Here is a 24,301-nt window from a genome sequence, read left to right on the forward strand (position 1 = left end):
TCCCTATCAAATTTCAGATGACACAAAACTAGAGGTAATAAATAATGCACAGGATGACAGAATCAAAATGAGGCAAGTTGGAATGAAGCAGATAACACTTACTAGGGGGTATCTGCAAAATTAGATTTTTTAAAAAAAAAGAGGCACAATTTCAGTATGGAACATGTGGCTAATGTCAATTTATAGGAAAAATCTTTTAGGTTTTAATTGGCTACTGGGTTGACATGGGCCCGGAATGGATACATGGGACATTGTTTATAATTAGGCTCAGGGTACTTGGTGGCAAAGTATTCAGGCTTTAACAAGGCATGGGCATGAATTAAGCTTGCTAGGTGGGGACAAACGGAGGTACATGCAACCTCAGTGTTAAGTAAAGAGGGGAACAAAGTCCCATATTTTAGCCTGGGCAACCTCAGCACATGAGGTAACTTTCACCAGTAGCACTGGTGGGAATCCCCTGCTGAGGACACCATCAAGTAATTTCTGGACACTAATTTGATGCCAACAGCATGGGTCTCCTGAGAGTTTTGCCTCAGAAGTAGAACCCAGTAGGTCTCAAAGGTTTGTTATGTTACTTTTGGTCCCACTTCCCAGCATCAGGGTCGGAGCTGTCCTTCACTTAAAACCAGTCACTTTTAGAGCTGAGAAATGCCATGTCATCTGGGTAAATTCAAGTCATCCTTGAGAGAGAGAGGAGAGAAGGCAGATCACATCTCCTCTGTGCTTAGCTGAGACAACTGCTCCAGGACCCTCAGCCAGATCTCTCCTTGAACCTACACCGCTTGTTTGCATGCTTGGTGCTAAGTGGTGTCCGACTCTGCAACCTCATGGACTGTGGCCCGCCAGGTCCTCTGTCCATGGGATTTCCCAGGCAAGAATACTGGAGTGGGTTGCTGTTTCTTCCTCCAGGGGCTTAGGCAATGTTAATAGAAGCCTAGCACCTGGAATAAGGGTCCTACTTAGTCTGTGAGAGTCAGGCCACACAGGAAGAATTGTTTCTATTCTAGATAGTATGATTTAAAAGGGATACTGGCAAACTCGTATGAACCAAAAGGAAGATGACCAGAATATTGAAGAGATTTAGAAACCAATCACTAGTTCTTTTTTGGTGGGTTAGCCTCAAGGCCCAAAGTGGGTTAGGACAGCAAGTGGAAGGGGGTGTCAGGTAGCAAGGAGAGCAGAACTGTCCAGATGTGTGAATGCTGCCTTGTGAAAGAACACTAGCATGTTAGCTAATGGCAGAAGGCAGAACTGGGACCAGGGGTATATAAGCCCCAAAAGAAAATGTTTTACTTGTGATAACTCTGAAAGTAGAATATACTTTGTAAGTGAGTTTAGAATGTTCAAGTAAAGAACTGGTGACTGTCATAGATGTTTTAGCTGGAATTCCAGGACATTGGGTAGCGAGTTAAATGAAAGTGCTTCTAAGATCCCATTCAAATCTAATGTTCTATGATCTAATTAATCTTTAAATGAGAAATGTGCTACAGAATTTGAGGAAGGAAGATTGTTAACTGAGATGATTTTGGAGTTACAAGCTGAAGTGGATCTTCCCCTCAAAAAGAGCAGAACCCACGGATTATTTTTTCTGTAATGTGTGAGATGGGAAAATAGAAGCCTAGTACCATTATGAAGGAAAAGGAACTCCCGAGGGGCATGAGAAAAGAAACATTTAATAAATATGAGAATTTCACAGAGTCTGAACAGGCCTGAGGGGAAGGCAAGGGAGGAATTTGGAAACCTTCTTTCCCAAAGACAAAAGATTTGTGATGCTCCATATCTGAAACTGCTCAAGGTGAGCACTCACCTATGGCTGATGAAAACATACTTGGTCTTTTCCTCCCTATTCTGGAGGCAAAAACTCCAGAATCACACATAATCACAGTGTTCATAGCACTTTCCCCATGACTCTGTAACGAATCCACCTGTAATGCAGGAGACTCAGGAGACACTGGTTTGATCTCTGGTTTGGGAAGATCGCCTGGAGGAGATCATGGCAACCCACTCCAGTATTCTTGCCTGGAGAATCCCATGGACAGAGGAGTTTGGTGGACTACAGTTCTTGGGGTCCAAAGAGTTGGACAGGACTGATGGAACTGAGCAGGCACGCACTCACTCTGTTCATAAGAACCGATTGTCCTTGAAACACTGTGAGTTTCTGTATGTCTACTTCTCTCTGTGTTTCTTGTCCTTACAGACAGGAAGAAATAAGATCCTTTTCACAATCTCGAGTCTGGCGAGGGGTGAGGGGTCATTTGCAGAGAAAGTCAAGGTAACATGGCATGCACGCCTGCTCAGTAGTGTCTAACTCTTTGGGACCCCGTGGACTGCAGTCTACCAGGCTCCTCTGTCCGTGGGATTATCAGGACAAGAATACTGGAGTGTGTAGAATACTTCAGTGGGTTGCCATTATCCAGGGGATCTTCCAGACCTAGAGACTGAACCCATGTCTGCTGCACTGGCAGGTGGATTCTTTACCACCGAGCCATCTGACAAGCCCCAGGGTAACATGGACTTGGGTACAAAGACAGATCCTCATCCTGGGAACTGGAGGGGGAGGCTGGGGTTGGGGGCAGTACCACATGCTGGGGAACCTAGGAACAGCAGAGTAGGGAGAGAGGTCAAACAATCTATCCAGAAAGGAATCATCCCATTCTTGGCTTCCCGACCACCAAGCAACCCTTTCCAGTCGCTCTGCGCAGACCACAGCCGCTCTTCAAATATGAGGGGTGCACATGCGGCGAAATACAGGTAACCATCAGGTTCAGGTACCGCGCCTTTTGGCTGAGGTTCGCCCACCCAGCCACCCACCAGCGCACACCTCTCGAACTCCCCGCTTCCTCGGCCGCCGCCTTCACTCCGACTTCGTGCGACGGGCCGCCTGCAAACCCGAGAGCGCCGAGTGGGCGCGCGGGCTGCGCGCGGGCAGGAGCCCCGAGCTCTGGGCATGCTCAGTCGCGCGGGCAGGGCTCCGGGCGCGAGCAGGGCTCCCGCTGCACCACATTCGCCGGCTGCCAAGGCGAGCCGCCGGGCGCTCGCAGACTCGGCGAGCGCTGCCCGCACGAGACCGTACCGCCGCGCCCCCCGCCGCCACCCCGAGTCATGGCTTCTCTCGGCCACCCAGCCACCTTTGGCCGGGCCACCCATGTCGTGGTACGGGCGCTGCCCGAGTCCCTCGCCCAACAGGCGCTGAGGCGCACCAAGGGCGACGAGGTGGATTTCGCCCGCGCAGAGCGGCAGCACCAGCTCTACGTGGGCGTGCTGGGCAGTAAGCTGGGGCTGCAGGTGGTGCAGCTGCCCGCCGACGAGAGCCTCCCAGACTGCGTGTTCGTGGAGGACGTGGCCGTGGTGTGCGAGGAGACGGCCCTCATCACCCGCCCCGGGGCGCCGAGCCGGAGGAAGGAGGTAACTGCCCGCCCGGAGAAGCGAGGGGTGCGGCCCGGGATGCTCGCCCGGCCCTCACCTACCAAGCGCGACCGACTTGCCGGGGAAATCGCGCAACTGGCCCCCGGGCTAGTTCAGAACTTCCCATTTAGGGGAGAGGGTGTGTGTGCGAAAGAGAGAAGTTCATTGTTCACGCCTCCCGGCTGCCGGCGCAGCTTGAATGCCTTGGAGAGGACCCGACTGAGTGTGGTCATGCAGACTCGGGCAGGTGGGTGGGGTGGGGAATCCATCTCGTAGCATTTTTATTTGTAAAGATTAAAAAGCAGTAAGGACAGTGCAACTCTGCCCGTTTCCCGGGGAGCTGGGGGCAGGGAGAGGTGCCCTTCCAGGCGGGCGGGTGGAGGCTGGGCGAAGGGCTCTGAGGGCGGGTTGGTGACCTGAACCCACAAGTCCTGCCAGGAGCTGGGATCAGGGCTGTCCAGACGAAGGAACGGGGTGTCGGTTCCCATAGATCTACGGCGTCCCAAGTTACTTTTCAGTGGTGGAAAGAGTCCCGCAGAAAGGGACTAACAAGTGAATGAATGTAAGACTGGCTTGCTGAGCTGTGGTGTCTGGGTTGGAAAAGCTGTATTCACTGTAGGGTGTTGGGTATGTGTATGTGTGTGTATGTTTAATTGGAAATGGTTTCACAAATGCCATAATTTTTATTCTCTCTACTTTAAAACTCAGTAATTAGAGCTTTTTGGGTTCTCAAAGGATGGTGACTACTTTAAAATACTGCAGTTTGTGAAAATGGCAGTGATTGCTTTAAACACAAGGTAGGTTAGTGGGGAGAGACAAATAGAGTGAGCTTGGATTTTAAAATGCCATCTGGCCTGGGATTCTTCTTATTGCCTGCTAAGAGCCGGGGCTCAAGACTCTCGGTTGCTATTGGCATCAAGTGGCATTGCAAGAAGCTGCCGGTTTCTTTCCTATATGGAGGGTTAGGGATTTTTTTCCCCCCCTAATTTGTCTTTATTCGATTCACATTGGAAATGTCTCACAGAGCTCATAGTTTAAAATATGCTTTTTCTCCACCTGCTTCACTACATGAATGGATGATAGAACTTTGCTTGATCTGCGAGAAAAAGCATATTTGGTTTATTACTCACTGAGATTATCAGCTTTTTTTTTTCCTTCCCTACGCTGCCTTAGCAGAAAACCAAGAGTAACAGGTCACATTCTCTCAGCTCTTTTATCTCCTTTGCCATGCCTCTCCATCTTTGAGTCTGTGAGATGACCTGCTCCATGTTAAACTGATAAGCACGTAACCACATTTGAACACTTTCTGATGTGTCCTAGGCCATATGGCAAAACTGTGGTTTGTTTAAAAGAGTAAGGTAGATTTTAAAAACTCTTTCAAAATAGTACTCATTTGTTGAGGCTGGTCCAATTTCCTGTTAAGAGACTGTGAATATATTTAATCATCTATTCCATTTTATTCCTATAATAAAACCTTTCAAATTTTTGCCTTCCTGATGCTAAAGTGGGCAGTGATCTGTCTCCCCATCAGATTTTGAGGCATACATTTAAAAAAAAGACCTCACTCTTGTATCAGGCTGGTGGGCTACTGCCAGAGGCCGCGTAGTGTAATAGATAAGCACATCAGACTAAATGTAATCCTGTGACCTTGGGGACTATCTCTTGCCTCAGTTTTCTCACCTGTAAAGTGGATACAATCATACCTATTTCATAGAATTGTGGTAAGAAATTTATTAATCCATCTGAAATATAGAGGGCAGGACATTTCATGAAGTGTTTTTATTCACTTCCCAGTGGGTCATGGAGGATTTGCTCCTTGAGCAGTAAGAAGTCTGCTGTACACTGATGCAGTTATAGCGACATTTCCCCATCCCAGGGTGAAGGGGAGTTGTCTTCATGCCTTAGGTTCCATCCTAATCTGCTCTGTAGCACTGCTTCCCAGGTTGAGTTTTCTGCTGGTGTGTCGTCCCTCCCCACATCACCTTTGCCATTGCCTCTGATCAGATCCCCAGGGTAACAGACCTTCCAACCAGAGAAGGGAATTCAGGCAGCCATGCTGGACGGGGTGCTTCGGAGATTTCTTTGAAATCTCTCATAGTTTGCTGCCTACGTTGAAGTTAATAAATGCTTGCTGAGTGAATGAACAAATAAATTAATAAAATACTAGTTAGCTTCCCAGGTGGCTCACTGTTAAAGAATCCACCTCCCAAGCAAGAGACATGGTTTGATCCCTGGGTCAGAAGATCCCCTTGATCTTCCCCTTGAGAAGGAACATGCAACCCACTCCAGTATTATCCCGCCTGGAAAATTCCATGGACAGAGGAACCTGCAGGAGGCTACAGTCCATGGTGTCACAAGATTTGGACATGACTTAGCAACTAAACAGCTAACAGCTCAACAATTAGCTAATATCAGTAATCTGATAATAATTACTTTAAGGCCCTCTTGAATTATTATATATAAATATTTCATGTAACACTAATCTCCCTAACAGAAATTACACAACAGCCAATGCATTATTTTAAAATTATTAACACTGATCTCCTTGTTTCCTGTCTCTTACTACTCATTTCATTTTCCGCACTATAGCCAAGTTGGTCTTTCTAAGACTCAAATCTGATCCTCTTCCTCTTCTGATTAAAATTCTAGAAGGGCCTCCATTGAGCTTGATAAACCCATTGAGCTGGGCTCTGCTTGCCTTTTCAACTTTAGCTGCATCTCTGACCCCACCCCATGTGCCTCTCAACCCTTGGCTCAAGCCAGGTTCTTTTTCTGATTCACCATACTATTGCTTTTACAGGCATACATTCCTCCTTCACCCAGGACACTCTTCCTCCTTCCTCTCCTGCATTTTATCTGGCTATTCCTACTCATGCATCAGTTCTCAGCTTACTGTTACCATTAATATTATTAGCTAATTGTTACTGGGTGCTTGCCATTTGCCAGACATTGTGTTCGATTTATGACATGCATTTCACTGAATGTTCACATCAACTCTTTGAGCGCATTGTTATCGTTATTTGTGTTTAAAAGTTGATGACACTGAGTCTGGGTGAGATTGAATAAATTGCCCAAGGCAAACCACTTCAGTATTCTTGCCTTGAGAACCCCATGAACAGTATGAAAAGACAAAAAGAGAGAACACTGAAAGATTAACTCCCCAGGTCGGTAGGTGCACAATATGTTACTGGAGATCAGTGGAGAAATAACTCCAGAAAGAATGAAAGGATTGAGCCAAAGCCAAAACAACACCCAGCTGCAGATGGGACTGGTGATAGAAGCAAGATACGATGCTGTAAAGAGCAATATTGCATAGGAACCTGGAATGTTATGTCCATGAATCAAGGCAAATTGGAAGTGATCAAACAGGAGATGGCAAGAGTAAACATCGACATTCTAGGAATCAGCGAACTAAAAAGGAGTGGGATGGGTGAATTTAACTCAAATGACCATTATATCTATTACTGTGGGCAGGAGGCTTAGAAGAAATGGAGTAGCCATCATAGACAACAAAAGAGTCCGAAATGCAGTACTTGGATGCAGTCGCAAAAACGACAGAATGATCTCTGTTCGTTTTGAAGGCAAACCATTCAATATCATGGTAATCCAAGTCTATGCCCCAACCAGTAACGCTGAAGAAGCTGAAGTTGAATGGTTCTATGAAGACCTACAAGACCTTATAGAACTAACAAACATCCTAAAAAGATGTCCTTTTCATTATAGGGAACTGGAATGCAAAAGTAGGAAGTCAAGAAGCAGCTAGAGTAACAGGCAAATTTGGCCTTGGAGTACAGAATGAAGCAGAGCAAAGGCTAACAGAGTTCTGCCAAGAGAACACACTGGTCATAGCAAACACCCTCTTCCAACAACACAAGAGAAAGCTCTACACATGGACATCACCAGATGGTTGACACCAAAATCAGATTGATTATGTTCTTTGCAGCCAAAGATGGAGAAGCTCTATACAGTCAGAAAAAACAAGACCGGGAGCTGACTGTGGCTCAGATCATGAACTCCTTATTGCCAAATTCAGACTTAAATGGAAGAAAGTAGGGAAAACCACTAGACCATTTCAGGTATTACCTAAATCAAATCCCTTATGATTATACAGTGAAAGTGAGAAATAGATTTAAGGGACTAGATCTGATAGATAGAGTGCCTGATGAACTATGGACGGAGGTTAGTGACATTGTACAGGAGACAGGGATCAAGACCATCCCCACGGAAAAGAAATGCAAAAAAAAGGAAAATGGCTATCTGAGGAGGCCTTACAAATAGTTGAGAAAAGAAGAGAAGCGAAAACCAAAGGAGAAAAGGAAAGATATACCCATTTGAATGCAGAGTTCCAAAGAATAGCAAGTAGAGACAAGAAAGCCTTCCTCAGCAATCAATGCAAAGAAATAGAGGAAAACAATAGAATGGGAAAGACTAGAGATCTCTTCAAGAAATTAGAGACACCAAGGGAACATTTCATGCAAAGATGGGCTCGATAAAGGACAGAAATGGTATGGAACTAACAGAAGCAGAAGATATTAAGAAGAGGTGGCAAGAATACACAGAAGAACTGTACAAAAAAGATCTTCATGACCCAGATATTCACGATGATGTAAACACTCACCTAGAGCCAGACATCCTGGAATGTGAAGTCAAGTGGGCCTTAGAAAGTGTCACTACAAACAAAGCTAGTGGAGGTGACGGAATTCCAGCTGAGTTATTTCAAATCCTGAAAGATGATGTTGTGAAAGTGCTACACTCAATATGCCAGCAAATTTGGACAACTCAGTAGTGGCCACAGGACTGGAAAAGTTCAGTTTTCATTCCAATCCCAAAGAAAGGCAATGCCAAAGAATGCTCAAACTACCACACAACTGTACTCATCTCACACGCTAGTAAAGTGATGGTTAAAATTCTCCAAGCCAGGCTTCACCAATACATGAACCGTGAACTTCCAGATGTTCAAGCTGGTTTTAGAAAAGGCATAGGAACCAGAGATCAAATTGCGAACATCTGCTGGATCATCAAAAAAGCAAGAGAGTTCCAGAAACACATCTATTTCTGCTTTATTGACTATGCCAAAGCCTTTGACTGTGTGGATCACAATAAACTGTGGAAAATTCTGAAAGACTTGACCTGCCTCTTGAGAAATCTGTATGCAGGTCAAGAAGCAATAGTTAGAACTGGACATGGAACAACAGACTGATTGCAAATTGGAAAGGAGTACATCAAGGCTGTATATTGTCACCCTGCTTATTAACTTATATGCAGAGTGAATCATGAGAAATGCTGGGCTGGAAGAAGCACAAGTTGGAATCAAGATTGCTGGGAGAAATATCAATAACCTCAGATATGCAGATGACACCACCCTTATAGCAGAAAATGAAGAACTAAAGAGCCTTTTGATGAAAGTGTAAGAGGAGAGTGAAAAAGTTGGCTTAAAGCTCAACATTCAGAAAACTAAGATCATGGCATCCGATCCTATCACTTCATGGCAAATAGGTGAGGAAAGAGTGGAAATAGTGGCTGACTTTATTTTTCTGGGCTCCAAGATTGCTGCAGATGGTGATTGCAGCCATGAAATTAAAAGACACTCACTCCTTGGAAGGAAAGTTATGACCAAACTAGACAGCGTATTAAAAAGCAGAGACATTACTTTGTCAACAAAGTTCCATCTAGTCAAGGCTATGGTTTTTCCAGTGGTCATGTATGGATGTGAGAGTTGGACTATAAAGAAAGCTGAGCACAGAAGAATTGATGCTTTTGAACTGTGGTGTTGGAGAAGACTCTTGAGAGTCCCTTGGACTGTAAGGAAATCCAACCAGTCCATCCTAAAGGAGATCAGTCCTGGGTGTTCATCGGAAGGACTGATGTTGAAGCTGAAACTCCAATACTTTGGCCACCTGATGTGAAAATCTGACTCATTGGAAAGACCCTGATGCTGAGCAAGATTGAGGGCAGGAGGAGAAGGGGACAACAGAGGATGAGATGGTTGAATGGCATCACCGACTCAATGGACATGGGTTTGGGTAAACTCCAGGAGTTGGTGATGGACAGGGAGGCCTGGCGTGCTGTGGTTCATGGGGTTGTGAAGAGTCAGACATGACTGAGCAACTGAACTGAACTGATAGACTTATTGTTGTGACCCCATGGACTGCAGCACACCAGGCTTCCCTGTCCTTCACCATCTCCTGGGTTTGCTCAAACTCATGTCCATTGAGTCAGTGATGCCATCCAACCATCTCATCCTCTGTCACCCTCTTCTCCTCCTGCCTTCAATCTTTCCTAGCATCAGGATCTTATCCAATGAGTTGGCTCTTTGCATCAGGTGGCCAATGTATTGGAGCTTCAAGCTTTAGCATCAGTCCTTCCAATGAATATTCAGAATTGATTGCCTTTAGAATTGACTGGTTTGATCTCCTTGCAGTCCAAGGGACCCTCAAGAGTCTTCTCCAACACCACAGTTGAAAAGCATCAATTCTTCAGCACTCAGCTTTCTTCACAGTGCAAGTCTCACATCCATACATGACTACTGGAAAAACCATAGCTTTGACTATATGGATCTTTGTTGGCAAAGTAATGTCTCTACTTTTTAGTATGCTGTCTAGGTTTGTCATAGCTTTTCTTCCAAGGTGCAAGCATCTTTTAATTCCATGACTACAGTCAACATCTGCAGTTATTTTGGAACCCAAGTAGAACCATTGAAACCAGGATTTGAACTCAGATTTGCCAGACTCTAAAGCTCTAGTTCCAAGTGTTGTGATGTTAGATCTCACTTTCTCAAGCATGGGATTGGTTCTTCTTTTATGAACACCTCTGTATGCCCTGTTATATTTATCATAACATATGATAATTGTCTGTGTATCTTTCTGTAGCTCCCCCACTGTTATGAAAGCTGTGAAGGCAAGAATCATATCTGCATTGTTCAACATTTTATCCCCTGGACCTTGTACGTAGTAGTCATATGTCAAATATTTTGTTGAAAAAAAATGTGTCTATGATTTTAAGTCAACCTTTGTTCTCCCTCATTATGGCATATTTGGTGTTTTTTAAGCATTTCCAATCAGTAGAGTTTCATTGCAACTCTAGGTGATTTGTAAATGTTTTTCTCTTCCTCTCTCTTTTAATGCCTTTGTCTCTTGTTGTTGTTTTGTTTTTATTAAAATGCTGAGAAATTTCTTCTTAATCAAAACATCGTGTTATATTTAATGACTTTTCTTCCTTGGAAGAAAGGACTGAGAACCAAACTCAAGAAAATAACCTTTCTGTGCACACTCAGTATTTGCCCTAAAGGGGCCTCCAAAGATTAGTAAAACACAGACCATGTCTGCAGCAAGTGTAGGTTGTAGTGAAGAAAACTTATATAGAAAAAATCAGCAAATAATATTACTTGTCTTATAACTCCATGTCTTCAGGAATATGAATGCCTTCATATGTTGAATACTTTGAAGACCAATAAATTAGCCTTGAAAAGCCAGTCATATTTTAAATGAAACCAGATTACATTTTAGAGGGGGAAAAGGTCAATTGTAAATATCAAAAGTTGAGTAAACAAATATCTAAAAGCTGAAATAAGGCAAGTGACAGGGTGTGATGACTGGATTTTTAAAAAAATAAAAATTTCCATTATACTTACCTGTAGTACCAAATTCAAAAGGTATGAAAGGAAAATAGTAAAGGAAAGTCTTTCTGCCTCACCTGACCCTTGTACCTTACTACGCACTTCTCTTCCTGAGGCAAACACTAGTGCGTTTTCTGTAATTTTTTTTTCCAGAAGGTTTTTAGTACTTAATAAATGATTAACTGACAAAATTTATCCAAGCAAAATTGTGAAATATATCCTGTGCCCTTTCACCCCTCTCTCAGAGCCATTTTATATTTTCCCAGGTACTAAGTATTAATATATAAAGTATCCTGTGAGAAAAGCCACACAAAGTCATTCTCACCAAGTGATAGTGGCTTTAGTTATCCCTACCTAGAGCCTTTGCATTGTTGGGGACCTCTTTAGGAAAAAGGCAGTGCTTCAGTTCAGTTCAGTCGCTCAGTCGTGTCCGACTGTTTGCAATCCCATGAATCGCAGCACGCCAGGCCTCCCTGTCCATCACCAACTCCCGGAGTTTACTCAAACTCATGTCCATCGAGTCGGTGATGCCATCCAGCCATCTCATCCTCTGTCATCCCCTTCTCCTCCTGCCCTCAATCCCTCCCAGCATCAGAGTCTTTTCCAATGAGTCGACTGTTCACATGAGATGACCAAAGTACTGGAGTTTCAGCTTTAGCATCAGTCCTTCCAATGAACACCCAGGGTTGATCTCCTTCAGAATGGAGTGGTTGGCTCTCCTTGCAGTCCAAGAGACTCTCAAGTGTCTTCTTCAACACCACAGTTCAAAAGCATCAGTTCTTCGGCTCTCAGCTTTCTTTACCATCCAACTCTCACATCCATAAATGACCACTGGAAAAACCATAGCCTTGACTAGACAGACCTTTGTTGGCAAAGTAATGTCTCTGCTTTTGAATATGCTATCTAGGTTGGTCATAACTTTCCTTCCAAGGAGTAAGCATCTTTTAATTTAACGGCTGCAATCACCATCTGCAGTGAACTGGAGCCTCCCAAAATAAAGTCTGACACTGTTTCCACTGTTTCCCCATCTATTTGGCACAAGGTAATAAATCTCCAATGGAGAAATAGACATGAAGGCCAGGGGTCGGGGGTGGGGGTGGGGGGGTGGCGGACAGAAAGGTGTAAATGGAAAAGGAAAGCAATACATATTTGCATAGTAATTTCTGTTGTATTAGGGCAGTTAGCTATTTGCATCTACATATTTTGGTCCTGGGAGAAGGCAATGGCAACCCAATTCAGTACTCTTGCCTGAAAAATCCCATAGACAGAGGAGCCTGGTAGGCCGCAGTCCATGGAGTCACTAGGAGTCGGACACGACTGAGCGACTTCACTTTCACTTTTCACTTTGATGCATTGGAGAAGGAAATGGCAACCCACTCCAGTATTCTTGCCTGGAGAATCCCAGGGACGAGGGAGCCTGGTGGGCTGCCGTCTATGGGGTCCCACAGAGTTGGACACGACTGAAGCGACTTAGCAGCAGCAGCATTTTGGTCCCGGCTTCTTATTTTGTTAGGAAAAAACATAATTATATTATTTCCAAAGGCAAGGTGAGCATTAAGATCATGTCTAATAACCAACCAAGTTGTGTGTGTGTGAATAACAAAAGGATAATGTTATTTTTGTTGTTTAGTTGCTAAGTCATGTCCGACTCTTTGTAACCCCATAGTCTGTAGCTCACCAGGCTCCTCTGTCTGTGGGATTTCCCAGGGCAGAGTACTGGAGTGGGTTGCTATTTCCTTCTCCAGGGGTTCTCCCCAACCCAAGGATTGAACCTGTGTCTTCTGCAGTGGCAGGCAGATTCTTTACCACTGAGCCAATCGGGAAGCCTCAGCATTATTTTTAATATTAGCTCTATTTAAAAGATAAGGGGACTGAGTCTTGGGTAACCAAGGTTAAATAACTGATCCAAAGTCACACACAGCTAATTAGTGGCAGAATTGAACTTCTTATGAGAGTATGATCATTTTTGCTTGAAGGGCTTGTTGCCAGTTGTTGAGTTTAATGGATCATTAAATCAATATAAAACTGCTACCTGAGTTTCATTTTATACACTAACAATGTACAATATAACTTGGACATTAACTAAGTGAATCATTTTACCTCCCTCCCTCCTAAAAAACTAATTTTTTTTCATTTTAGTTAAAAAAATAATTCATTTACATGAAACCCCCAAATTGCCTAGGCACAGTTCATGAATAATTGTGCCTTATTTACCAGCAGGCTGGTTGATTGCTTTTTAAAATGCACACATTTCCTCAAACTTCTGTTTAACTTCAGGTGAGAAAACTGCCCTAAGCCATAATTAGAAATTACCCAGACTCTTACTAAGCTGGAAAGTGAATGAGCTAGAGGTGCCTCACATGGCAGCAGGTTAATGGTTCTTGATAAATTGTCACCTCAAACTGGTTAGAACAACTGCTCCCTTTCAGGGTGTTTCTTTTCAGATTCTTGGCAATAAGCTTTTGGAAATTGAACTGTTTCTTGGAAACTTGGATGCATCTAATAATGTAATCTACTCCCATGCAGTTGATCTTAAAAGCCTTGAAAAGAAAGAACGTAATGATGAGTAGGGAGTGACTTCTATTAGATACTGTTAGCTGAAAATGAGCTTTCTGCAGAGATCCTTAGAATCATAAAATTAGGAAGGCAGGGATGGGTCCCTTATAATTCAGATATGCTGTGAAATTGCTTTTGCATGTTTTTGAATTCTTACTGAGCTCAGATTTCTTCAAAAGTAGGTATCTAGTCCATTAACGTAATCCACAACACAGAAAAATCTACTGAAGACTTTTGAACAGATTTACCTTCTAGTATCTTTGCATCAAAAATAAATGATTCATGAAACTCAATCTAAATTTGGAGATGTGTGTTTAGAAAATGAGTGATGGTTATTATTTACTTGACAGCATTTGCTGTTAAAATCTGTAACCACTTCAGAAAGCCCAGCTTCCTGACTGGAGATCTGGACACGTGGTAGAGTTCATTCTCCTAATCAAGAGGTACCATAATTGAAGGTCAAATAACTGAAATCTTAATGAGAAAAGGTTTCATTTATACCTTATATGGACTGCAGTGCATTGTTCAACCCATTTAATAGATGAATCTTTATTTACTGTAGCAAAATCCCTGATGTTCCATCAGAATGTTCCCCTGACCTTTGAAGTTGGCTTTCACTGCTTTCCATAAACTGATATTAGGCATTAAATCTGTCAGAGCCCTCAGGCACATTTCATAAACAGGCACTTCTCATCCAAATGGACAGAGTAATCTCAAACAACAAATCCCATTTAAAAATGTGTGCATGTAACACCATCCTAGTTTACTTTGTCATCATCAAACAGTGTAATAATGTACATTGTCTTCCTAAAACTGAGCACTGATGGAGGAGTAGAATCACATAGAAAGAATAGATCACTGGACTTTCTAGATTCATCGTGTCTATATGACCAGAGAAATGAGCACAGCAGCCTATGAAGACAGAAGTACGAATTAGTACAGGGTGGGTTTAATTTTGCCCAACAAATCAGCGGGGACAAACCTGAATTAGTTTAATATAGCAAATTAAACAGAATACAACTTTTAGCCTGCTTTCATAGCTAGATGGGCTTATGGTATAAGTTGTCATTCTGATAGAGATGAGTAATTACATCAGTATTTTGCTTGACTTGAATATGTGTAAGTAAATCTTTGACTTCATTAAAAATGTGTTAGCCTTGAGTTCTCTGTCCTTATTTTGTTTAAAAAAGATTGAAGTTTTCCATGGAAAACTTTCAGAAGTTTTCTTCAAAAACAGACTCACAGACTTAAAGAACAAACTTATGTTTACCAGGAAGAGTCAGGGGATGGGATAGTTAGGGAGTTTGAGATAAACACAGACACACTGCTGTATTTAAAATGGATAAAATGCTTCTAAATGACACAGAGAGCTCTGTTCAATGTTATCTGGCAGCCTGGATGGAAGGGAAGATTGGGGGAGAATGGATACTATATGTATGAGTCACTCCGTTGAGCATCTGAAGCTATCTCAACATTGTTAAGTGGCTATACTCCAATATTAAAAAAAAGTTTAAAAAAATTGAAATTTTATTATTTATTTATAGTAGTAATGATGAGTGCCATGATTGTGTTAAAAATGACTGTGATTTTGAAGCTGAGGGCATAATAGTTGGATCACTTGTGTATGTTTGTACATTCAACAACTGTCTGCTACACACCAGACTCAGTGTTTGATGCTGTGGAGATGTAGGTGAATTAGATACCATTGTTGCCTACAAGGACCTCACAGTCCAGCTAGGGAGGCAGACCAGTGGCAGACACTTGGACAATAGAGTTCTATGGCAGAGCTCCATCTGGTGCTAAGGAACGTCCAGGAGGTGGGTCTGACCCATACCAGAGCTTTTCAGACGTGATTATTGAGTTAGCAGCAACCAGAGGAAGGCAGAGAGAGGCCGTCTTCAGAGGCAGAGAGCACTATGGGATAGGATGAGGGTGATGGCACCGTGAAAATTAGTTTCACTAATGTTGAAAAGGATGCAGGATTGAGAAAAGCCCCTCAGATCTAAAATTTTGATTCCCAGTTCTAAGTTCACCAAGAGAACTACTCCTTAATCATGTTTCCTGTTTGGGGCCCAGAGAGATTTGGCTGTCTGACATACTGCATTTCTAAGTTGTACTCACATCTTTTTTTCTGCCTTGTTCTCCATCAGGGTCTGGCATTCCTTCCGGGATTCCTGAATAGCACAGCTTGGGAACTATATAGTCTTACTCTGGAATGGACTAAAGTCCACTCCAAATCTGAGATTCATTTCTTGAGGTTGCTAGAATGTCATTTGGCTAAGTTGTTCTTTTCCCCCTTTGGCCCAAAATTTGCACATTAGGATGTGTAAAGCAAATCTGGCATCTGCCACATATAGGTATATAATATTACCCATGTGAATGGCAGGTAAGAGAGAACTCTTTCCTCTTTGCTGTTGAAATGTGTTTTTATTCACAAATCTTTCCATCTTGGCAGTAGACACCACTGAATCTCACACTAATATAAATCAAGTGTACCCAAAACTGAGCATGCATTTATAATCATAGGTTGAATTTTGTAAAAGCTACAAAGAGCAGAGTCAGAATACAACACTGTCCTAGGTGTTGGGGCATGCTGGTTTTGATTTTTGTAGTGATAATAAGATCTAATATTCTTTCCAGCTTGGAGATGCTACAAGGTGTATTAGGGTGGAAAGTAGAGGGTAGAGAAGGGATGGGGGATGGGGAGATTATAATAATTTATATTTGTGAGAAGAGATTGGGGTTTGATGATTAAACATACTGGATTTCTTTCAACTGAAAACGTTAAACTTGTTCTAGTTAATTAACCAATCATTTAAACTCATGCCTTGCTAATGATAACCCATTAAGAGATGAAGTTGAATTTTCTAACTCTATGTCAAAATCTCTGCTTATTCAACCTTTTATATAGCACATTTGATAAGAAATGTTTCCCACAGAAAACTTCAAATAAAAGCCACTGAAAGATCATAAGATTCCTAGAAATCATTCCACATGATTTCTCTCATCGCACATCACTGTCATCTGTGTCTACCAAATGATGTTTCTGTGGTGAATGTGAATCAGTGGCCCAAAAAAATGGAATCTCTTACAACTAAAAGTCTTGATTTGCCCATAGCACTTCTTGCTTATAAAACCCCCATGCATATGTACTAATTTCCATTTGGTGATGAAATTTGAGTTTCATTTTCCAGATTTTACCTTTTATCTTCAAAAAAATACAGTTATGTTTCTAAGTAAACACCAAAAAAGCAAGATACTCATTTAGATGTAGCCCTTTTATAATAAGCTGTGTAAAAATTAAGACTGTTGACAAGTAAGATATTGACATAATTTTTTTTAACTTAGAAATATGCTTGTGATAAATTTAGACATTTTTAGCCTGAAATGATTCCAAAAAATTGAAGTTAGTTAAATAATCTTGGTGCAGTTACAAGGTAAAAATAGAAGAAAAATACATCTATTTTAATCTTAATTTTTTAATCAAAAGGGAACTTCCATTTTACAGGGAAAGAGAATAATTAAAGCTTGGCTTCACTCATATTTGTCATATAGATGTATTTTCCAATTCAAGAGTTTTATGTGGAGAAGTTTAAATCTAGTTCTTTATTTTGAGGCACTCGAACCATTTTTGCTCTTGCTTTCATATTCTCCTGTGTGCCATCTTAGTCCTTTATCAAGGGTCCTGGCTTTCTGGCCCCCCTTTCTCTAAAACATGCACTGTTGGGAGAGGGAATGACCACAATTAGAAAGGCACCGAATTCTTCACTTTTCTCTGTTACTCTGTTACTAAGCATCTCTAAAGCTGGGGGCTTCCTTTAGTCTCCAAGCTTCCCCAAGCTTCTCCAAATATATAAGCAGTTTAACTCTGAACAGAGCACAGCTTCAAGACAAGGCTCTTAGTACAGTGTGTGTGTGTGTGTGTATGTGTGTCTTCAAATTGCTGCTATCCATCTACTATCATGGGGTCATGAAATCAATTTAGTGGGTCATGTCCCAGCTGTTTTATTTTTCTTAGAATCAGTAGAAAATGTCAGAGTACATGGCAACCTAGGGTTAATATTTTTTCATGGAACCTTTCACTTTATACATTCGTGTTCATGTGTATATTAATTAGGAACATAAAATATGTTTCTTACTCTGAGTCATGCTAAGAAAAACGTATAAAAACCCACTATATCGCCTTTCAACCAGATTGAACCACTCAGCCTTTTATAGAAATTCTAGAGGGTCATGTCTTTTGGTCTCTGGGTTCTGGGAATCATGGCCAGAATCCCAAATGCTTCTCTATACATATCAAAGCACACTGATTTCCACTTGTTTGGGTTGAATCCTTACCAGGGCGGTGTCCTGGCTGTTTGTATTCCTGTCCATCCAACATCAACAACAGAAATCATAATCGGGGAACATAAGGAGGAAGAAGACTGTTTACTTGACTCTGCTGGGAGCTGATTCTACCTCCCCTTCTTTGATGACATTCTAAACCAGGGATAGTTACAATGACTAAGACGAGAAAGAATAGTTTCCATCTGAACTTGCGTCTTTTCCACTTTTCGGAGAGTTGATTGGCAAGCAGCATCACTAGCCCCTCGCATTAGGAGAGGTTGTGCTCCTGCGTCTTCCCACCTGCAGCACCCAGGTGGAAGCTGAGATCTTCATGGACCCCAGGAGACCTCAGGGTCCAGGGTCAGGATTTGGCTGTGGGTACTCTTGGAAAGAAAACTGAAACTCAGAACAACGTTTTGTTGTTGTTGTTCAAAGAGCCCCAGAATGTGCTAAAACAGTCATAATGTTAGTTCAAGTCATTCTCAGACCACTGCCGAAAGGCCTACAGGGACCTTGAAAATCACTGCTTTCATCGTTTTTTCCCACTTCTGCCATACTAAATGGGTAGAAATCCAGCTTTTATGAAAGAATGCCCAAGGGAAATTTAGTTTTCTTTCCCAAGTAATTCATTTCAGCAGTATTTGTTATTGATGGTGTCCACTAAATAGGAGACGCTTTGACCAATGTATAGGTTGTGGTTCATTCTGAGAAAGTGCATTTGACTGGTAAGTAATGAGTTAGTCTGTAACTGCAGGGAAAAATGTGTCAGGTTTTTTTTTCCCCCCATGGTAACCCCCTTTTCACAGCTGAGCAGCCTAGTGCTCAGTGTGAAGTGTGCTCCCTCACACATGCTCTTTTGTCCCCTCCACCCCCCAAAAAAGGAGTGCTTTGAATGTTTTGCTAAGAGACATTAATGATAGAGGCAAACAGTTTGTGGCTGTGACTGGAGAAATTGTGTGTTTGTAGGGAAAGGGCTTAGAAATGTGCCTCTTGGAACTATAATTACATGAAGAAAAATGGATAGTGTGATTGTCATGTGCATGCCTGCATTTTTCTTTGTGAGCACTCAACTGGATAACTGAAGCCTCTGAGTGGTTTGAAAGAAACTGAGGATTAATATTGCTGCTAAGTTGGACCCCAGAGAGAAGCTTCTTGGTGAGGGGGAGAAATGATAGGGATTTAAGTTACAACATTTTCTGGAAAGTAAAGGCAGAAAAATATACAAGATACAGCCTACTGGCCTCAGCTGGCTAAGGGCTCAATTATGATTCGATACACGTTCCCTGAATGAAACACGTTCCCTCGCCTGCCCTGAAGTCAGCCTAATGACTGGAAATTCCAAAAATGTAACAGCTACTGTCCCTTGGCCTGTTTAAAACACACACACACACAAACACACAGCCCCACACTCAATCTGAATCAAGTTTGGATAAATTAACACATTCTGAGTCAGGTTTGGATAAAATCAGGTTTCTAACAATGCCTTCTCTGTAAATAATACTTTGTAGTAATGTGGGGCATCAAAAATGATTAGAGGAAAGGACTTCTATGGTGGACCAATGGTTAAGAATCTGCCTGCCAATGCAGGGGACATGGGTTTGATCCCTGGGATCCGGGAGGATCCCACATGCCAAGAGGCAACTAAACCGGTGGGTCACAGCTACTGAGCCCATGCTCCTGAGCCCATGCTCTGCAACAAGAAAAGCACCTCAGTGAGAAGCCCACACACTGCTCGCCACAACTAGAGAGACCCCGGTTCGCCACTGCTAGAGAAAGCCCAGGCACAGCAGCGAAGACCCAGTGCAGCCAAAAATAAATAAGTAAACATATAAATAAATAATACTTTCTTTTTTTCTAGAAAAAAGACCATTCAGTTCCCTTTAGAAAAAAATGATTAGAGGGAATCTTGAGTCACTTTATTTTGGTGGACCACTAGCCAGGAGAAATATTTTTTTAATTCTACTTTTTCACTGGGCTTTTCCAAGTCTATGATCACCTTCTTTCCTCTCGGTTTTACTGTTTTCTGGAACTGTCAACAGAAAAGAAAGAGCTTGTGCAGTTCCTACCCTTCTCTAGTTCAGGAGTTTCTGTAACACCATGGATTTGTCCTCATTTCATTGACCTTGATAGTGATGTCAAATTACAAGTCTCAACTCGTAAGGGGATCATAAATTCAACTTAGTGTGTCATTACCTTTTTTGGTTTTTTTTTGCAATAAACTAGAATTAATATTTCTGATAGAAATATCAGAGTGTGCGCATAACACAGGCAAGTATTGTTTCATGTAACTTTCGTCTTCTTTTCTCACACATGCACATATACATGTTCCTTTGTGTGTTGTGGATCCCAGTGTAAAGTGGATCATTGTCGTTGAAATCTACTTATCTAGGACACCAACATGAAAAAAACACTATCATTCTAGTTTTTGTTGACATTCTTCACTGTTTGCAGCAACTATAGAGTTTTGGCCTGTGTCAAAGGCACTTGACTCGTTGAGCAAACGGGCAGCTTGGTCTCAGGCACTCCTTCCATTGCCTAATCGGAAGGTAAGGCCACTCATCTAAATGTAGCAGAGTGCGTGAGATGGAGAGGAAGAGAAGAAAAGCAACATCAGAAATATAGTGAAAAAATAGTTGGAAAGTCCTGGGCTTCTGTCAGTGAATGAGCATTTTCAGATATCAAGGACTCCCTCACATAAATGCTATAGAGTGTTTCTATACATTTAGACGTGATATGTTCATTTGTAAACCAAAGTATGACGGTATGCTATTATAGCCTAGGATGGCAGGTATTCAGAAAACACCCCTCTTATTGAAGGGGCCACATTAGGGCCCTGTGCATTTTCATGTTTTCTTGACACCCACTCGTTTCTGCTGATCCTACGGCCCCTTGCTCCCCACTGATCTGCCCGACTGCACCTTTGGCTTGCTCCACTCTCCAAATCCATTATCACTTGAGGTGCCTACTTGTTTTAGGTCTATCAGTCATCTTCATCCCAGCATGATCACCTGGCACGCAGAGCCTGGCATGTAGAGACACAAGCGTTGAAACTGACTCAAGAGGCAGACCGCCTCCTGTGACATTCCTTGGGCTGTGCCTTCTCCTTTCCCAGCGCCCTGAGGGGTGGAAGAGGACAGCTATAGATTCAAACTGTGGTTCCACAGCTTACTCGCTGTGTGGCCTTGAGCAAGTTGAGCCTTCAGTTTCATCATCTATACAAACTGGAGTAGTTTTGATCACACTATAAGTTTGTTGTGTTGATTTGATCTATTTACATATTAAAGTGCCTAGCAGTACCATGCAGGAGGAGCTCTTCCATCAATGATTGGTCAGTCCCTTTCCTTTCTGTGGTTGTCTGCTTTCCGTCTTTCTAGAGAGCAGTCATTCAAGCCCCTAAGGATTGAGGCTGCACGTTTGTCTTGCTGCTTTCTCTCCCTGGAAACTGGAGACCTCTGTCCCTTTGACTGCGGCCTTGCTACCTGGGGCCTACCCAGACATTGAGACTGTGCCTGGAGTTGGGATTCAGGGCTCTTGTATTTTGGTCCCCTGTGCTGACTCTGCCTGAAATCTGCCAGGAGGTTGGGGAAGTGACATTAGAAACATCTCTTGAGTCTGAACCTCAGTTGTGGCTGGGCCAATCCACTAAAGCTTGGGCTACCAAAAAGGCAGGTATGATGGCAACCCACTCCAGTATTCTTGCCTGAAAATGCCATGGACAGAGGAGGCTGGTGGACTCCTGTCCATGGGGTCGCAAAGAGTTGGACACAACTTAGTGACTAAACAACAGTACGGGCACTGGCCTTTTTTCTGCCTCACTTTGGAGTGAGTCGTCATATTCAACTGAAACAAAAAATGATATTCTTTGTATAAGTCCTCTTCATCCTTCTGATCTTCTGAATGAGTATTTCAAGAATCTCTACCGTTAAGCTTACCATTTGAACCGGTTGCATATGGGTGTTTAGATTTGAATTCACATTTCCTTTTTTTTTTTTCGGATGTGGACCTTTCCTTTTTTTTCTTTTAAAGCAGTCCCATCTCTTTACTTTATTTTTCCTTTTCATAGCATTGTCCTTTTTTTTTACATTTTAATTTTTTTATTTTTGGTTTTGGCTGTTGGGTCTTCGTTGCTGCTGGAGCTTTTCTTAGTTGTGGCACGCGGGGCGTACTCCCTAGTTGCGGTACATGGGCTTCTCATTGCAGTGGCTTCTCTTGTTGTGGAGCACGGGGCTCTGGGACAGGAGGGTTTCAGTAGCTGTGGCTCACAGGCTCTAGAGTACAGGCTCAATAGTTGTGGCACGTGGGCTTTGTTGCTCTGAAGCATGTGAGATCCTCCCAGATCAGGGATTGAATCTGTGTCTCCTGCATTGGCAGGTGGATTCTTCCACTGAACCACTTGGGAAACCCATGGAAGTAGACTGTTTTTAAGCCTTTTTCAACTTGTTTGCAATATTCCTTCTTTTATATGTTTTTATTTTTGCATTGAGGCATGTGAGATCTTAGCTTCCCCACCAGGCATCAAACCCACACCCCCTCCATTGGAAGATGAAGTCTTAACCACTGGACTGCCAGGGAAGTTCCTGAATTCACATTTCTAACACCTTTATACATTTAATAGCTTTTCCATTTTTAAGAACTTCTAAAATTCTTACGTTGCAAGGTGAAATTCCACCTGGAATTGAGTTTTGGTTCCTCTTTGCAGTTACATCATCTTGGGTAATTCACAAGTTTCAATTTCCAGTAAAATATCTCTTTGCTGCTGCCCAAGGTTGTTGAAGATTGAAGTGTGCTGAACATTGTGATGGCCTTGACATATGTGATTCCACTGGTAACATTGTTATGATGAGGGAGAGTGTACATAATGGTAGTGAAAGTGACAGTCGCTCAGTCCTGTCTGACTCTTTGCGACCCCATGGACTATACAGTCCATGGAATTCTCCAGGCCAGAATACTGGAGTGGGTAGCCTTTCCCTTCTCCAGGCGATCTTCCCAACTCAGGGATCGAACCCAGGTCTCCCGCACTGCAGGCAGATTTTTTTACCAGCTGAGCCACAAGGGAAGCCCAAGAATACTGGAGTGGGTAGCCTATCCCTTCTCCAGAGGATCTTTCCAACCCAGGAATCAAACCAGGGTCTCCTGCGTTGCAGGTGGATTCTTTACCAACTGAACTATCAGGGAATGGTAGTAGTAACATTATTATTTAGGAACTAGAGATGACTAGCTTATTCTTGATGATGTCTCTGAATAGATTTGACCTATGTCACTGTGACCGCGATGCTCTGACAACCCTTTGGGAGAAGCCTTGATAAAAAGAGACTACCCTTAGAAAGCTCCAGGGAACTTAAAGATCTACTCCTCGTTAGCAAGGTAAACTTGGGCACATAAGTATAGTTTTATATATATATATAGTTATATATATAAGTAAAGTATATATAGTTTGGGTATAGTTTGTCATCTGTAAAGTGTAACATGGCTTTTGTTTGTTCAACAAGCAATTACTATTAAGTGCCTGCCATGTATAAAACAGATAAAGTGAACAAATATGAAACCTACCCTGATGGAACCTGCAGTCTAATTGGGGAGAAAAACATGAAATAAATAATCACAAATATATGTGTACCTATAAACAGTGGTAAGCACCTACTGTATAGCATGGGAAACTATATTCAATATCTTGTAATAGCCTATAATGGAAAAGAATCTGAAAAAGAACTTACATATGTATGCATATATATATATACATATAACTGAATCACTTTGCTGTACACGTGAAACATTGTAAATCAACTATACTTCAATCAAGATAATAAAAAGTAAATTTTAAATTAAAATGTTTTCCAAAAACTGGAAACAGGTGCAAATGTAAAGGATGACTTTCCTCATAAGGTTGTAAAAAGTTCATAGGAGACCTCAGCTGAAAAGGGCTTGAATATTATTTCTTAGAAAACCTCTTATTAAATGGTAGGCAATAAATGTTTGTTGATCAAATGATAAATAACTGGCCAAATATGGTATTACCAGAGACCCTTCCCCAGGCAGTAAAGTGGTAGGTTGGTATTAAGCAGGACCTAGACTAGAAGTCTTCAAACCTCTCTGCTTAAAAGCTGTATAGCTGGGGGCTAGAGGACAACTGCTGTAGTCATGAGACAGCAGAATCTACAGTAGTGGCATGGAGTGTATCTGGCTTTTTGCCCCATATTAGAAGATGCTTACTTCTTGGAAGGAAGGTTGTGACAAACCTAGACAGCATATTAAAAAGCAGAGACATCTCTTTGCTGACAAAAGTCCATATAGTCAAAGCTATAGTTTTGCCAGTAGTCATGTATGGATGTGAGAGCCAGATCATAAAAAAGGCTGAACGCTGAAGAATTGATGTTTTCAAATTGTGATGCTGGAGAAGAC

The 24,301-nt window shown here is 42.3% G+C and overlaps 1 protein-coding gene across 1 annotated transcript in view; it reads left to right on the forward strand.

Annotated features, from left to right (window-relative positions):
* Window positions 1–3,102: 3,102 nt before the first annotated feature.
* The window catches only part of DDAH1 (dimethylarginine dimethylaminohydrolase 1), a 152,160-nt gene continuing 130,961 nt past the window's right edge, over window positions 3,103–24,301 (forward strand). The window contains exon 1 of the mRNA XM_068965769.1: window positions 3,103–3,405. Coding sequence (XP_068821870.1) covers window positions 3,103–3,405 — 303 coding nt within the window. The remainder of the gene's footprint in view (window positions 3,406–24,301) is intronic.

The sequence above is a fragment of the Capricornis sumatraensis genome, chromosome 2 (assembly GCF_032405125.1).
Source record: "Capricornis sumatraensis isolate serow.1 chromosome 2, serow.2, whole genome shotgun sequence".
Classification (NCBI taxonomy): Eukaryota; Metazoa; Chordata; class Mammalia; order Artiodactyla; family Bovidae; genus Capricornis; species Capricornis sumatraensis.